Raw genomic sequence first — 14,053 nt, 5'->3', positions numbered from 1 at the left:
AGGTACCAGGGATAGAAGAGTTCAGTGTAAAGGCCCTGGGTTCAAGCCCCCTCCCCAATAGAACAATGGGATAAGGAGCCACTTGCTGGCTGGCATGGGTACAAACATGCACTGGGAGGATGCCTAAGGTCTAGGCAAAGCAGGGGCTACCACCCCCAGGTTACTAAGTTGCTAAGAACCCTTCCAGCCTCGATATCTCCATCACCCACCCACAAGAGGGGACTTCCCACTGCTCCCTTAGCTCCTCTGGCCCCGCCCCTCCCAGTCCTCTCCTCCTCAGATCTAGCTGCTGTCTGCCACCCACCCTCCTCCTGTGTCACAAGGCGCCCATCCAAGGGCCGGGGATTTAGCTCAGTGGCCCCGTGCCTGCCTCACAAGCACAAGGTCCTGAGTTCAATCCCTGGTACTGGAAAAAACAAAAAAAACAACAACAGCTCCACAGCCAAGCTCAGGCGCCTGCCTGGCTACTCCACTCCTCCACCATCCCCTCCTGCTCTCCACCCAGCCTCCCTTTCTGACCCCTCAGCCAGCTGAGACACTTTGCTCCGGCTTGCACCTCTGGTCTCTGTCCAGTGTCACCAGCCACCGCAGTGTGCCCTGCCTGCCCACCTGTGCTTTCCCCTTCTTTACTTTCTCCTCTGCATCTGCAACATGCTGCATGTTTGCTTGTTCTTTTTTTTCTTTTGGTACCAGGGATCAAACTTGGGTCCTTGTGCTTGCCAGGTGCTCGGCGGAACCACTGAGCTAAATCCCTGGCCCATGCATGTTTGCTTATTGATCTTGGCTTGGGTTGGTTTTTCTCCAACGACGAAAGCACCACAGAAGAAGACGTGGGCTTTTGTGTGCTGATGGATGCTCAGCACACACAGCTGATGAGGTGGGCACCCTGTGGATACTTAGTGGATGGAACTGTCGGAGGGGACATCCTGAATTGGTTCAGGGGGAAGAGTGGTGGGGCTACACCCCAGGTTCATAGTCATCCAAATACACAGTCTGTCCCAGGCTCAGAGAGGGCAAGTAAATCTCTTAAGGTCACGCAGCCAGACGTTGAACATGGTATCACTAGCCTCTCTGTCTTGCTTACAGGAAGAGACGAAACAGGAAGCTCATTGTCCTTGTTCAGAAGCTGTGCTTTAGCCATGCTCAGCTAGGCTGACCTGTTCAGGGGCTTGTCTCTCCCCCTAGCCAATGGGACCTCATCCTAGAAGGAGCCACATTTTATTCATATTTTCTCCCCCCCCCCCACATCCCCCTCACATGCACCAGTAAATTAGCAAATAAAGGGTTTGAGCCCTGACTCTGCCACTTACTAAGCTGTGTGACATAGGCAAGCAAGTAAGTTAACTTCTCTGATCTTCAGTTGCTGTGAAATGGGGACCTTGGTACTTGGGGCTTCATGTTACTACAGTGTCTTTAAGGGTGTGAAGACTTGGAATAGAAGCTGCCATATAGACAGTGCCAAATAAATGGGCCCTTAAAGAGGCCAAGTGTGTGTGTGTGGGGGGGGTGCATTTTGTGAGTGATTCCAAGGCAGTGGAAATGGAAATGTGCAAATGTTGAACCCCTGTGGGCAGAGATGGTTGGTGGTCCTGGAGGCCCTGTCTGGAATACTAACACAGTATAGTTTTAGCACCGTGCATCCATTCAGCATTTAGCAGGCGCCTAAACTCTTCTTTTTTTTTTTTCTTTGTAGTACTGGAGATTGAACCCAGGGCCTTCTGACTGAGCTATATCCCCAACCCTTTTATTTTTTCTTTTGAGACACGATCTCACTAAATTGCTAAATTGCCCAAGCAGGGCTCGAACTTTTTTTTTTTTTTTTGGTACCTGGGATCGAACTCGGGTCCTTGAGCTTGCGCAGCAGGCGGCGAAACCACTGAGCTAAATCCCCGGCCCGGGCTCGAACTTTTGATCCTCCTGCCTCAGCCTCCCGGAGCGCTGAGATCACAACTGCTAAACCCATATCTTGCTTTTTACTTGAAACTATTTCTCTTCATCCTCGCAGGCACTTTAATCCGGCAAACAAGCGCAAAGGTAACGTTTCCAGGCCAAGGTCCGGGCTAAAGCTAGCCTAGCGGACTGGAGCCTGAATGACGCAATGGGAAAGAGTGGGAAGAGGCCAGATCCGCCCGCCCAGCAATTGCAGGGCCCCTGGGATCCCGGCTGGGCCAGGGGTGGGCCGGGGGCCTGCCTAGGTTAAACTTGCGGCTAGGCCCGCGCTCGGACCCATCTCTGCACCGCCCACCTCTGCCCCGCCCCTTATCCTCCTCTGGCCCAATCCCACAGTCTTCATGTAAATGAAGCTCTTAGAGCGAGCCTATGGAGAACCACCGCAGGGGCGTGGTCTCCCACCCACCTCCCAGGCAACGTTTTTGATTCATTGTTAAAATAAAGAGCCCGTGACCCTGGCACTCCCACCGCCACATCCCCTGCGCGTGGAAACCCGAGCCGAGGTTAGTACGGGGCTGACAAAGAGCAGGCGGGGAGGGAATGCCGAGGGAGGGGAGCAGGCGGGGAGGGAATGCCGAGGGAGGGGTAGGATACCGGGGAGGAATTGGCTGCAGGGCGGGATGGAGCTGAAGGTTTTTCTTATTTCCACAACTAACCCGCATTTCAGGGAAGGATTCTGCCAACTTGTTGGGGTGGGTGAGGAAAGAGGAGCAGCAAGGGTCACGTGGAATAGAGCCCCCCCCCCCACGATCCCCAGGGAAATGGGCCACGGTTCTCTGTCCAAGGCGATGGTCTTATGTGTCCAGATGGAGAAAGCACCGCCCTGGTTGGTGGGCAGGGATCGAGAAGGGGAGATGACCTCCCAGGGAGGATTGGAGACCCTGGTGCCACCGAGGGACGGGCGATGCCACATCTCATCGTGCCCTGACCCCTGGGGCGCCCCTCTCCAGGTGGAGGAGCTGGAGCTTTCCCCTGGCTGCCCCTGGGAAGGATGCGAAATTCCTCAGCGTTCTGCTGAGATTGGCGACAAAGCCTCAGCTTTGGGAGCTTTTGAAGAAATTCACCGGGCAGGATAGGTACAGGAGGGCCTGGGTTCGATGGGTGCTTGTGCGTTGGGTGCCTGCCCTGCCCCTCTCCTGCCTGGACTCTCTGGATGGGGGGGATCCTTAAGTCACTCAGGGCTTGGACCTTGGAGCCCTGGCTCAGGTCGAGACAGCAGGGTTTCTTGTTGGCTAAGCTCTGTAACAGACACTTTTGTCTAAGACTTTGACCTCAACTCTGGGAACACCTGGCCAGCCTTTGCTTACCCCTGTATTTCTCAAGGGACCTGTGGGAGTTGGCACTTTGATCCTGTGTCCTTCCCTTCCAGCTCCAAGAGGAGGAGGCACACAGACCCAGATTTGGTTTTTGTTGGATGATTAGGTTGGAGACCCTATTTCTCTTATTTTTTGAGACACTATTTCTTGAGATAGGGTCTCACTGTGCAGCCCAGGCTGACCTCAAACTCTCCATCCTCCTGGCTCAGCCTGCTGGGAGCACAGGTGTGCGCCACCACACCTACCAAAGACCTGGGTTTGAATCCAGCTCAGCCGTGTGCCCTTGGGTGTTAGGGAACCTCTCTGAGCCTTAGCTGCCTGATCTGAAATTGCCATTAATTTGATCTACAATACCAAGGTGCTATCAGGCAGAGTCAGCCAAATTTTGGAGTACATTGAAATCACCTAGGCTAGGGACTTGTTTAAATAGCACACTCCCAGGCCTCATGCCCTGGAGAGTCTGACTGGGTGGATCAGGAGAAAGAATGCAGAATCTGCTTTGTTTTTTGTTTGTTTCTTTATTTTATTTTATTTTTTTAGTACCCGGGATTGAACTCAGTGGTGAAACTACTGAGCTAAATCCCTGGCCCTGTTTCCTTTTTAGAGACAAAGTGGCCTTGTTTGTTGCCCAGGCTGGTCCTGAACTCCTAGGCTCAAGTGATCCTCTTCCCTCAGCCTCCTAAGTAACTGGGACTATAGACATGCAATACCATACCTGCTTGGAAATCTGCATTCTTATGAGCAGCACAGAAGAGTGTAATGCAGGGTCATTAGAACACACTTTAAACAACACTGCAGTAAGTACTAGAAATCACACATCAAATGCTTGGTGATGTGTCTGGGTGCTCAGTAGGCGTTTGTGTTTGTTGAGTGAGTGAGTAGATGAACAGATGAGTGGATGGATAATCTTATGTCTTGGTCCTTGTCTGGCCTGGGGAAACTGGGGCTGAGGTCCATGTGGGTAGCCAGCCGGTTATCTGCTCCTTGCCCCCACCTTGATCCTCCCCAGGTCCCCCTACAGAGTTGTCAGCTCTCAGGTCTCAGGAGCTGCCCTGGCCTGGCTTACCAGTATGGAGATGGCTGGGAAGGCACTATGTGAACGCTTCGAGACCAACATGCTTTCCCAGTGCCACTGTCAAAACTGCTTCCACCCTGAGGAGGTCCACCGAGCAAGGCACCAGGTGGGCCTGCTTTCCAGGGCAGTTTGGGATGGGGAGTCGGGTTGGGTTAGGGCATGAACTTGCACTTGAAGCCAGGTGCCTCCTCCTGACCAATGCTCTTTTTTCCTACCCATAAAATGGGGTGAATGGACCGTGTTAATATCTTCCATCACCTTCCTCCTGTGTGTACAGTAATCTAGCCTCATCTAGTGCTGTATTGTTTCAATCAATATCCTTTTATAGGGTGCTGGGGATCCAACCTAGGGCCTTGTGAATGCTAAGCACACATTCTGCCACTGAGCCACACCCTGAGGCCCAAAATCAACATCCTTTTTTCACTTATATGAAACAAACCTTTATGTTACCACCACACATAGAAAATTAAGATCATGTTCTGAATGTAGAAATTAAGATCATGTTCAGGGGTTAGAAATGAAAGAAGAAATCTAGAAAAAGGAAAGACAAGACAGAAATGTCATTAAATTGTCTGCTGAAGGCACTCAGCCTGACCCCGATGTCTTTCGTCTAAAAGCAGGTACTAGCAGATACTAGGGAGGTGTTAAAGACACCAGCACCCAATGATCACTTTCTTCGTGAAGTTGCCGGAGGAGTGAAAGAGGAGTCGTTGTTCACTGTGTAAGCGATGTTGTCGAATGCCAAGCCCCGTACACACCAACCCAGAGCATCTGGCACCCACTCCTTGGGATGTGTGGGACCTGTGACTCTCCAGGGGCCCTTCCAGCCCTGACCCCTATGGCTCTGCCATGCCCAGAGGGCTGGGGCTTCCTCTTTTTGTGCCTGGCATCCAGCTTCCCACAGAGGGTCAGGCTCTGAGAGGTGGCTGTTGAGTTGTAGCCATGGGTTTGCCATTTCCCTGCCATGCCACCTCTGGCTAACTCTCCTCCTGGTTGATAGGGGTGGCAGGCTCCTCACCCCCGACAGCTGGCACTGCTGAGCCCAAGCCATAAGCAGCTCATTCCTGCCATGTAGTTTCCTCTCTTCCCCCTTCCTGACCAGAAAAGACCCCTTAGAGTTCCTTTCTACCTGAGATTCTGAGACCTCCAATAACAGCTCCCCTTCCCCTGCCCCAAGCTCAGGGAACAGATACTGGAGAGGCCTGTGTGTCCAGCTCCCAAGCACAGGACTTTCTCCCAGTGTGGAGCAGGAGGAGCCTGGATCCAGAGGGTCCTGAGGTCCAGCCTAGGGCCTGCTATTCCCTACCTAAGAGCTTGAGTCATGGCACATTTTTTTATACCTTGAATAGGTGCTGAAAATGCGCAGGGACTGTGCGGGGTACAGGGGAATAGTGATAAAGACACACATCCCTAGCTTCTTGAGGCTGGTGGGCAACAAGGGAAATGGGGAGTAAGAAAGTAATCATCCAGATGATTACTTCATTGTGGCTGTAATAAATTTCATAAGAGAATTGCACATGGCATGAGGGTAAGTGACAGGGCCTGGGGGGCTTTAGGGACATGCCAAGGACTTCAGATTTTATCCTGAGAGTCATGGGGAACTGCTAAGGATTTTAAACCGGGGAGTGGCTGTGCAATCAGTCTGCACTTTTCATACTCTCTGTGAAGGGCCATGGTGAGGGTGACTCGGTGCAGACGCCGGGAGGCTATTAATGGCCTGGGCCCCTGTTTGAGGTGAGAGTGCGACAGGAAATAAAGGCTCCCTCGCCATCAGGATCTGGCACTGGTGAAAATCTTGGTCATGAGTGAGAAGAGGGGAGGCCTGGGAGTCACGACGTTTTTCCCCGGGAGCTGAGAATGGAACCAGGGCCTGGCACTCACAGCACCATTGAGCCGCACCCAGAAGAGTCAGCTGATAACCACCTGTCTGTCACAGGAGGCGGATACAGCTCCATCTGGGACAGGGAGAGATGGTTTCAGGATCAGATCCTTAGCTTGCCATTGTTCCAATGCCATCCCCTGAGTGCTGCCGACACTGAGGGTGAATGGGGCAGAACTGAGGGCCAGCTCCAGGCGCGACACAGTTCTCTGTGTACCAGATGGGATTACTGCCTCTGGGCTGGGATGTGGCTCAGTGGCAGGCCCTGGCTTCCATCCTCTAGACCAAGAAAAAATGAAAACTAAAAAAGATTAAAAAAACAACTAGGCCTGGCCCCAGAAGATGGCAGTCACCTCTACAGGACTTTCTGTCCCCCTCCCTGCCCACCCCAGCTGCTGCTCTGGGCCCCGTTACCTGGTGCTCCAAGGTTAGGTATGGAAGGAATGGTGGATTCCTCCTGCTCTATACCCCAGGGAACCGGGTGCCCTGACTTTGGGTGCTGCTGCTGAGGTAGGGGTGTCCTTTCTCTCCCATCTCTCCAAGTCTCCTGAGAACCAAGGGTTTTGTCGTTGTTTTGTTTTCCTTGACAGCATCTCCCTGTGTAGTTCACGCTGGCCTTGAACTTGCAGTGATCCTCTTGCCTCAGACTCTGGAGTGCTGGGGTTGCAGATGTGCATTGCCATGCCCAGCTTACGTGGAACCAAGTTTAGCTAGGTCTTCTTCCAGGGACTCTGGAACTTTGGCCCTATTTGGTCCTATCTTTTTTGTTTGTTTGTTTTTGTGGTACCTAGAGATTGAACCCAGCGCTTTCCCACTGAGTGACACACCCAGCCCTCTTTTTAAATTTTTGAGACAGGGTCTCATTAAGTCACTTAAATGGCTAGACTGGGCTCAAATTTGTGATCCTCTTTTGGGGGGGGTAGGGGAATACAGGGGCTTGAACTCAGGATCTTGCACTTTTGAGGCAGGCTTGGTGCCACTGAGCTACATCCCAGGCCCTGTGATCCTCTTGCATCAGCCTCCCAGAGTGCTAGATTACAGGCATGTGACAGCATACCAATCTGCTCCTACAGTCAAGGGATTTCAAACATGGAATGAAAAAATCTGTGAGTTTAAAAATATCCCCCTGGTGAACCAGGTGTGGTGGTGCACTCCTGTTATCCCAGCACTTGGGAGGCTGAGGCAGGGGGATTGCAGTGAATTCAAGGCCTGCCTGGGCTACATAGTGAGTTCAAGGCCAGCCTACATAGAACTACATAGCAAGACCCTATCTCAAAAAACAAAGCAAAATAAAACAACAACAAAATCCTCCTGCTAGGTGCTGGGTGCAAGCCTATAATCCCAGCTACTCTGGAAGCTGAGGAAGCGACATCATGAGTTCAAGGCCAGTCTGGATAATTTAGTGAGACCCTATCTCAAAATTTTAAAAAGAGCGGGCTGGGGATTTAGCTCAGTGGTTTTGCCACCTGCTGTGCAAGCACAAGGACCCGAGTTCGATCCCCGGTACCAAAAAAAAATTTTTTTTAAAAGAGAAGATCTGGGGATGGGGATTCAATCCCTAGAGGGGGGCAGGCATTGCCCATCCTTGACCAAGCTGTGCAGTTCCCGCTGAGTCTCTTCTCACACTTGGGTGCAAAGAAGCAGGGTTGGATCCCAGTCCGGCATCTTCAGCTACCCTAGAATGTGCAGAAATGGCCCCAGGGTATCCCCTCTCCCCTCCAAGAATGACTGGCTCTTGACCAACTGCTCATCAAAATGCCTAGTGAGCTACAGCTTCTGGAGGCTGTGGGCCCTGCGCCTGTCCCTGCTCTGCTCGTGGCCAGATACCCTAGAGGCTGGGAGTGGGGAAAGGGTCAGCCCTGGATGTCACATGGCCCTGACTGGTCCCAGGTCTCCTGCAGGCTCATAGGGAGGGAGGGAGTGCTAGCACCACACCTCCCTTTTCTTTTTTTTGTACTGGGGATAGAACTCAGGACCTCACACTTGCCAGGCAGGTGCTGTGCCACTGAGCTAAATCCCCGGCACACACCACATACCTCCCTTTTCAATTGATTGATTGGTTGCCGCACTGGAGATTGAACCTAGGGCCCTCACACTGAGCTACATTTCTAGCCTTAAAAATTTTTTATTTTGAAACAAGGTCTTTTTTTTTGTTTTTTTTTTGGTACCGGGGATCAAAATCAGGTCCTTCGTCTTGCAAGGCAGGCACTGGAACCACTGAGGTAAATCCCCAGACCAAACCGAGGTCTTGATAAGTTGCCCAGGCAACACCCAAGCTTTTTTTTTTTTTTTTTTTTTTGGTACCGAGGATTGAATTCAGGACCTTGCGCTTGCAAGGCAGGTAGTGGAACCACTGAGCTAAATCCCTGGCCCCAGTTGTATTTACCATTATTCTACTAATTTAACATGCATACAATTTAATTTAATGTTCTATCATCATTTATTATATTTAAGATGTACAGACCAGATTCTATAATAAGCTGTTCGAAGCAAAGACTAGCTCATTTAATTCTCTTAACATGCTTGGGAGGGGGCTCCTGTCACACCAGTTTTACACATGACATAACTGAGGGACAAACGGGACAAGCCACTTGGCCAAGGTCTTTGTCACCCTTCCGCCTCCATTTCCAGGACAGCAGGGCTCAGAGAGAGGAAGCAACTGGGCCAGGTCACTCAGCTGGGACCTGGAGGAGCTGGGACAGAACCCAGGCCCACATAGGGCCAGGGCCTGTGCTGACTGCCAGGCAGGAAATCAGAGCCAGGGACTGAGGCTGGGCTGGGTGGGGTGTGGGCCTGATTGGGCTGGGGTGAAACTGAGGATGAAGTGTGTGTCAGGCTCACGGTCCTCCTGGGCCGGGACCCCTGGGTGCTGCCTGGCAAGCTGCTCCGTTCTCTCTCATGCTATCCTGTCCCCTGGGTGGCCACAGTGCCAGGCCCGGCTGTGGATCTGACACCTCCTGCTGCCGGGCCCTGATCAGAATCTGGCTGCAGGGCAGGGGGGTGAAACCAAACCCAGGCAGGCCTCTCAGCCTGGATGTCGCAGCAGACACCCAGACCCTGTCCTCGGCCCAGCCCCACCCCAGCCATTGGTGGCCTGTGGAGATCCTGAGGAAGCTCTGTCCACGGGGCACTGACCAGGCTGCAGCCTCAGCCCTGGACTCCGGGCTGCAGGGTCCCCAGGGAGCCTGGGTGGCCAGGCTCCCACCGGCCTGGCTCTCAGGTGATTGCCTGGGATCAGATTCCTGGGTTTCATGTCCCACATTGTTCTTGGCTGGGCCCTGGCTTATGAAACAGTAATGAGGGGCCCCTGCTCCTGAAGCCGGCCCATCTAGGGTTTCCGCTGCCTCGGCCAGCACCATCACCACAGCCCAGAGTCGGGCCTGGGAGGGCGGCAGTGTGGGGGCCTGAGCCGGAGCCCCCGGGGGACGAGGGTGCTGACAGCCGCCAGCACCACCACTGCCTTTGGAGCCTGCTGCCCAGGTAACTCGAGAGGGGGCGGGACGAAGGGTGCCATGGCCTGGTCTCCCACCACCAGGGGAGGGCCCTGCCACTCCAACAGGTGGGGGCAAAGGGGTGCCTTCCCGGAGGTGAGCAGCCGTTCCCCCTGATGAGCTGGGCACCAGGCTTGCAGGTGTGGCCTTGTGCGGGCAGGAGGGAGAAGCCGAGCACCGAAGGGCCCATCCTCACCCCTGGGGCTGTAGAGGGGCAAACCTCTCGCCCAGGGTCATGCTTTCCCATCTCTTCCCCTGTCAAACTAGCTCTGCCTCCCTCAGATGGCCCCTGCGCTCCAGGCCAGCGTAATCTTTCCTCCTCCCCCTGGACTTCAGGCTACCACTGATGCTTTTTGGGGGCCTTCTGGGTGCCTCACATACTCACATGTGGGCACGCTCTTAAGTGAACTTGTGGCATTTACATAAACATGCGCAGGTGTACCTGAGGGAGCTGCTTACATGTGCATGGGTGTTTGCACACCCACTTCCACACCTGTGTGCAGACATGCCTTTATGAACATGAGTACCTGCTCCTAAGCCTGTCCATGTAAACATGCATCCACACTCGCCCGCCAGGACCCCTGCCAGCCCCCAGCTCCGGTCCCCAGGGTGCCTCCAGCCCCATGGCAGCTCTCCTCAAGCAAAGCGAGTGGGTGAGATCCCAGGAGAAGATGTCTGGAGATCCCACCCCGCCCTTGGGAGGGGCGTGAGGGGAGGGGACCCCACGTGGGCCTGAGCTGCCTCCTCTCTCCAAGGAGCCGGGGAGCCCTCCAAGTGCCGAGCCACCCTACTGCGACCTGCCCCGATGCCCGCCTGCCCCTGAGGACACGCTCAGCACCGAAACCTCCACCTTCCAGCCTGTGGTGGGCCCGGGCCTCAGGCAGGGGTCTGAAAGGTGGGTAGAGCCCCAGGGCCTAAGGAAGGGTGCTCACACCTCCCACTCCACCCCTGCAAGGTGACAGCGTCTGTGTGGTGGCTGCTGGCATGGGTCATGTGCACAGACCAGGCAGTCTGGGCACAGGCGGGTAGTGGGCATGTTCTTCGGGCCCAACTGTCAGATTGGACTGCCCCTTTTTGCTCCTGAGTCTCTGAGCTTACTGTCCCCAACCCTGGCTGTCTTTCCTGAAGGCCCTGCCCACCCCCTGCCTCCCCAGGACCTGGCTCAGCCATGCTACTAGGTGAGAGCAGCTGTCACATTCCCTGGCTCCCTTTGTGCAGCTTTAAGAGTTCACAGTCCCCTCATCCCGGGCACCCGCTGTCACTCCTACGGCTCCAGACTTTGGGTTCCTCCACCACAGGCCTGCACTGGCCTGAACACCTTTGAGTCATGGGATCTCAGAAGGGCTTGGCCTGAGGGTCCAGAAGCCTGGGTCCCAGCTCCACATCTGTCCCTTATGGGCTATGGGACCTTGGGCAGGGCACTGCATCTTTCTATGCCTCATTTTCCCTGTTTCTAAAGTAAGAGGGATTGACTTGGGGGCTGGGGGTGTGGGGGTGTGGCTGAGTGGTGGAGCATGTGTGAGGCCTGGATTTGATTCCTAGCACTACCAAAAAAAAAGTGTGAGGGGTTTGAATCAAATTGGCGTTACTTTGGGAATGTGTGCTCCTTACAGGGAAGGATTATTTAAAAAAAAAAAAAAAAGGGCCGGGGATTTAGCTCAGTGGTTTCGCCACCTGCTGCGAAAGCAGAAGGACCTGAGTTCGATCCCCGGTACCAAAAAAAAAGAATTAAAAAAAAAGCTCTGGTAGCCAGTTGTGGTGGCACACACCTGTAATCCCAGCACTCTAGGAGGCTGAAGCAGGAGGATCACAAGTTCAAGCACAGCCCGGGCAATTTAGTGACTTAATGAGACCCCATCTTTGCTCAATGCAAAGGCCTTTGGTTCAGTTTAAAAAAAGAGAGCTCTGCTATCAAACTACAACCAAATATGTTTCAGACAGTGTGGGATAAATGAAGTTGATCATCCTCCCTCAGGACTTAGAGCATTTAGTTTGCAGGTGGCATCGTGAAATTTAGATAGAAGAGGTAAGAAATATGTAGTATGTCCCCAAGTTTTTTGTCTACAGAACTCTTCTATGGCCATCACCCGTTGCCATTGTTAGGCCAATCTGTGGATCCCTTTGGTGATACTGCCAGCTGGAAGTTAGGTGAGCTGTGGCCACCCTGGTGGGCTTCTCCACACCAAGTCTTTCTCTATAGCTGCTCTGGGAGCCCAGCTGCTGGCACATCCCCAGCAGCCTACCATGAGTCTATCCCTGAGTCTTACTGAGCTTGGGGTCCCCACCCCTCCTGTGATGACAGGGCTGGGATCTGGGTTGTTCTGGTTGACAGCCCAGCTCTGCCCTTTCCTAGCTCTGTGACCTTGGCCAGAGTCTTGACCTCTCTGAGCCATAGTTCTTCGTCTATCCAAAGAGCCCAGCTCTGGGGACCTTGGTGTGGCTCCCCATTCTGCAGGAACAGGCCAATTCCTGGCACCTGTGGAGTGCCTGCGTGTGTGCGTGTATGTGTGTGTTGTGTGTGTTTGGCTGGGGCTGGAGTTTCTCCCTGATCCCCTGTTACTTCCTTGGGAAAAGTCACCAGTCTGTTTCTCCCCCCAGGGTCTTGTCCTCCATAGCAGGGCTTTCTGACCAGGGCCCCACAGCTGTTCCCAGGAGTGGGCACGGGGGGCTTGAGGCAGTGCTCAATTTGGAAAGCCCAGCCTCCTCTCTGTGTGACAGTTGTGACAAGAGCCCCAACTCTGACACCAGCTCCGGCCCTGACAGTGACATCCCTGATGATACCAGCAACTCGTCTTCTGTGGTGAGCTGGGGGCGAGAGACAGGGCCAGGATAACAAGAGGAGCTCATGCCTCCATCCCTAGTCCTGGGGCCCCCTAAACCTCTGGAGGAGGGCTGAGCCTCTCACAGCGGGAAATTGGGCCACACCTCTGGCACCACTGCCTGACCATTCCAAGGGGCAGGAGTCTCTGCCCTGGGGGCCCAGGGAGGTCCCTTCTGCTGGGAAGGAGGTGGAGGAGGGGGTTTCAGGTGACAGGGAGCTTGGGTGAGTCACCAGCCGGCTCACTCTGCCAAGCACTCTCTGGTCTCAGAGGCCTGGGATGATGGGCGGTACCTCCATGGCAAGACCGGCTGGGCCCTGGGTCACACGCTGCTGGGCCCATGACCAGTGCTGACACTAAGTCTCAGAGCTGGAGGCAGGGCTGGGAGGGACTGGGGCTCCCCTTGGGCATGACCCTCAGAGGGGCTGTCACCAGGCAGGAGAGCCAGGCCCGCCCTGTGAAACCCTCCCCTGAAAGGAAAATGACTGGAAGTGAGGGGCCTCAGTATAAGCCACCTACCCTGCAGCTGGGCATGGTAAATCCCAGCACTCTGGAGGCAGAAACAGGAGAATTGCACATTTAGGCCAGCCTGGGCTACATAACAAGTTCAAGGATAGTGTATGGCTGTATAGTGAGAGCCTGTCTAAAAAACCAAACCAAACTAAACTAAAACCACCTAACCTGGGCACACACTGTGTGGCTGGCACTGTACAAAGGACTTGCTGGGTGTGGGCTCAGGGAAGGCTCCTCCCACCCTCTGACCTAGAGACTATTATGGCCTGTTTGGAGCTGAGGGGAAGCCACTTGCCGGCCACACAGCTGGACAGTGGTGGGGCTGGGATCGGAATCCACGGTTCCGGGCCGTGGGACTTCGGGCCCATTCTGGGTCTCAGTGGACATGCTCCTCCCCAGTGTTGGTGGAAGGGACTCCTGCCACGAGCCTGCACAGTACCAGGCACACAGCAAGTGCCCTTTAAATGCCAGGTCCCCTGTGACCGTCCACCCCTCAGGCTGAGAGCATAGGCCCTGGACCATCTTCTCCCAATAAAAAGTGTTTCCTCCCTTCCCTGGCAGGACTGGCACGCTGTTGAGAGGCGGGACAAGGTCCCCAGCCAGGACGAACTCACCATGATGATCCCTCGGAGGGCCCAGGAGGGGCCAAGAACTGACAGTGCCCAGAGAGTCACCAAGTCCCCTGTGAGAAGAGACTCCGAAGGCCAGAGAAAGGAGGGTAAGTCCTTCTGCTGGGATGGTCCCTGTGACCATAGTGTGGTGATGGCCTGGGTCCCCCCAGTAGATGTCTCACTGGCCAGAGCTCTGGGCGGGGCTTACTTTGGCACCCTTGGTCTTAATAACTCTAAAGATTCCTGTACGGTTATGGAGCATACAGGTTGTGCTATGGTGCCTGCTTTAACTACATACCTCACAGCTAGTGGGTTAGGGTCTTTAAGTTGCAAGAAACAGAAACTGGATGGACATGAACAGAATGACTCACATAAATATAAGGTCTAAAAGAATGTGAC

At 54.1% G+C, this 14,053-nt stretch overlaps 1 protein-coding gene across 1 annotated transcript in view; it reads left to right on the top strand.

Moving 5' to 3' along the window:
* Positions 1-4,266: 4,266 nt before the first annotated feature.
* Triobp (TRIO and F-actin binding protein) overlaps positions 4,267-14,053 on the top strand; it is a 53,515-nt gene continuing 43,728 nt past the window's right edge. The window contains 4 exon segments of the mRNA XM_087213910.1: positions 4,267-4,447; positions 10,467-10,606; positions 12,310-12,511; positions 13,605-13,761. Of these exon segments, the coding sequence (XP_087070036.1) occupies positions 4,337-4,447; positions 10,467-10,606; positions 12,310-12,511; positions 13,605-13,761 (610 nt within the window). The 5' untranslated portion in view covers positions 4,267-4,336.

This window comes from Heterocephalus glaber, unplaced genomic scaffold (assembly GCF_053883595.1).
Source record: "Heterocephalus glaber isolate CG9 unplaced genomic scaffold, H.glaber_assembly_v1.0 deba00001444, whole genome shotgun sequence".
In the NCBI taxonomy this organism is placed as follows: Eukaryota; Metazoa; Chordata; class Mammalia; order Rodentia; family Bathyergidae; genus Heterocephalus; species Heterocephalus glaber.
This window is presented reverse-complemented; position numbering and strand designations above follow the sequence as displayed.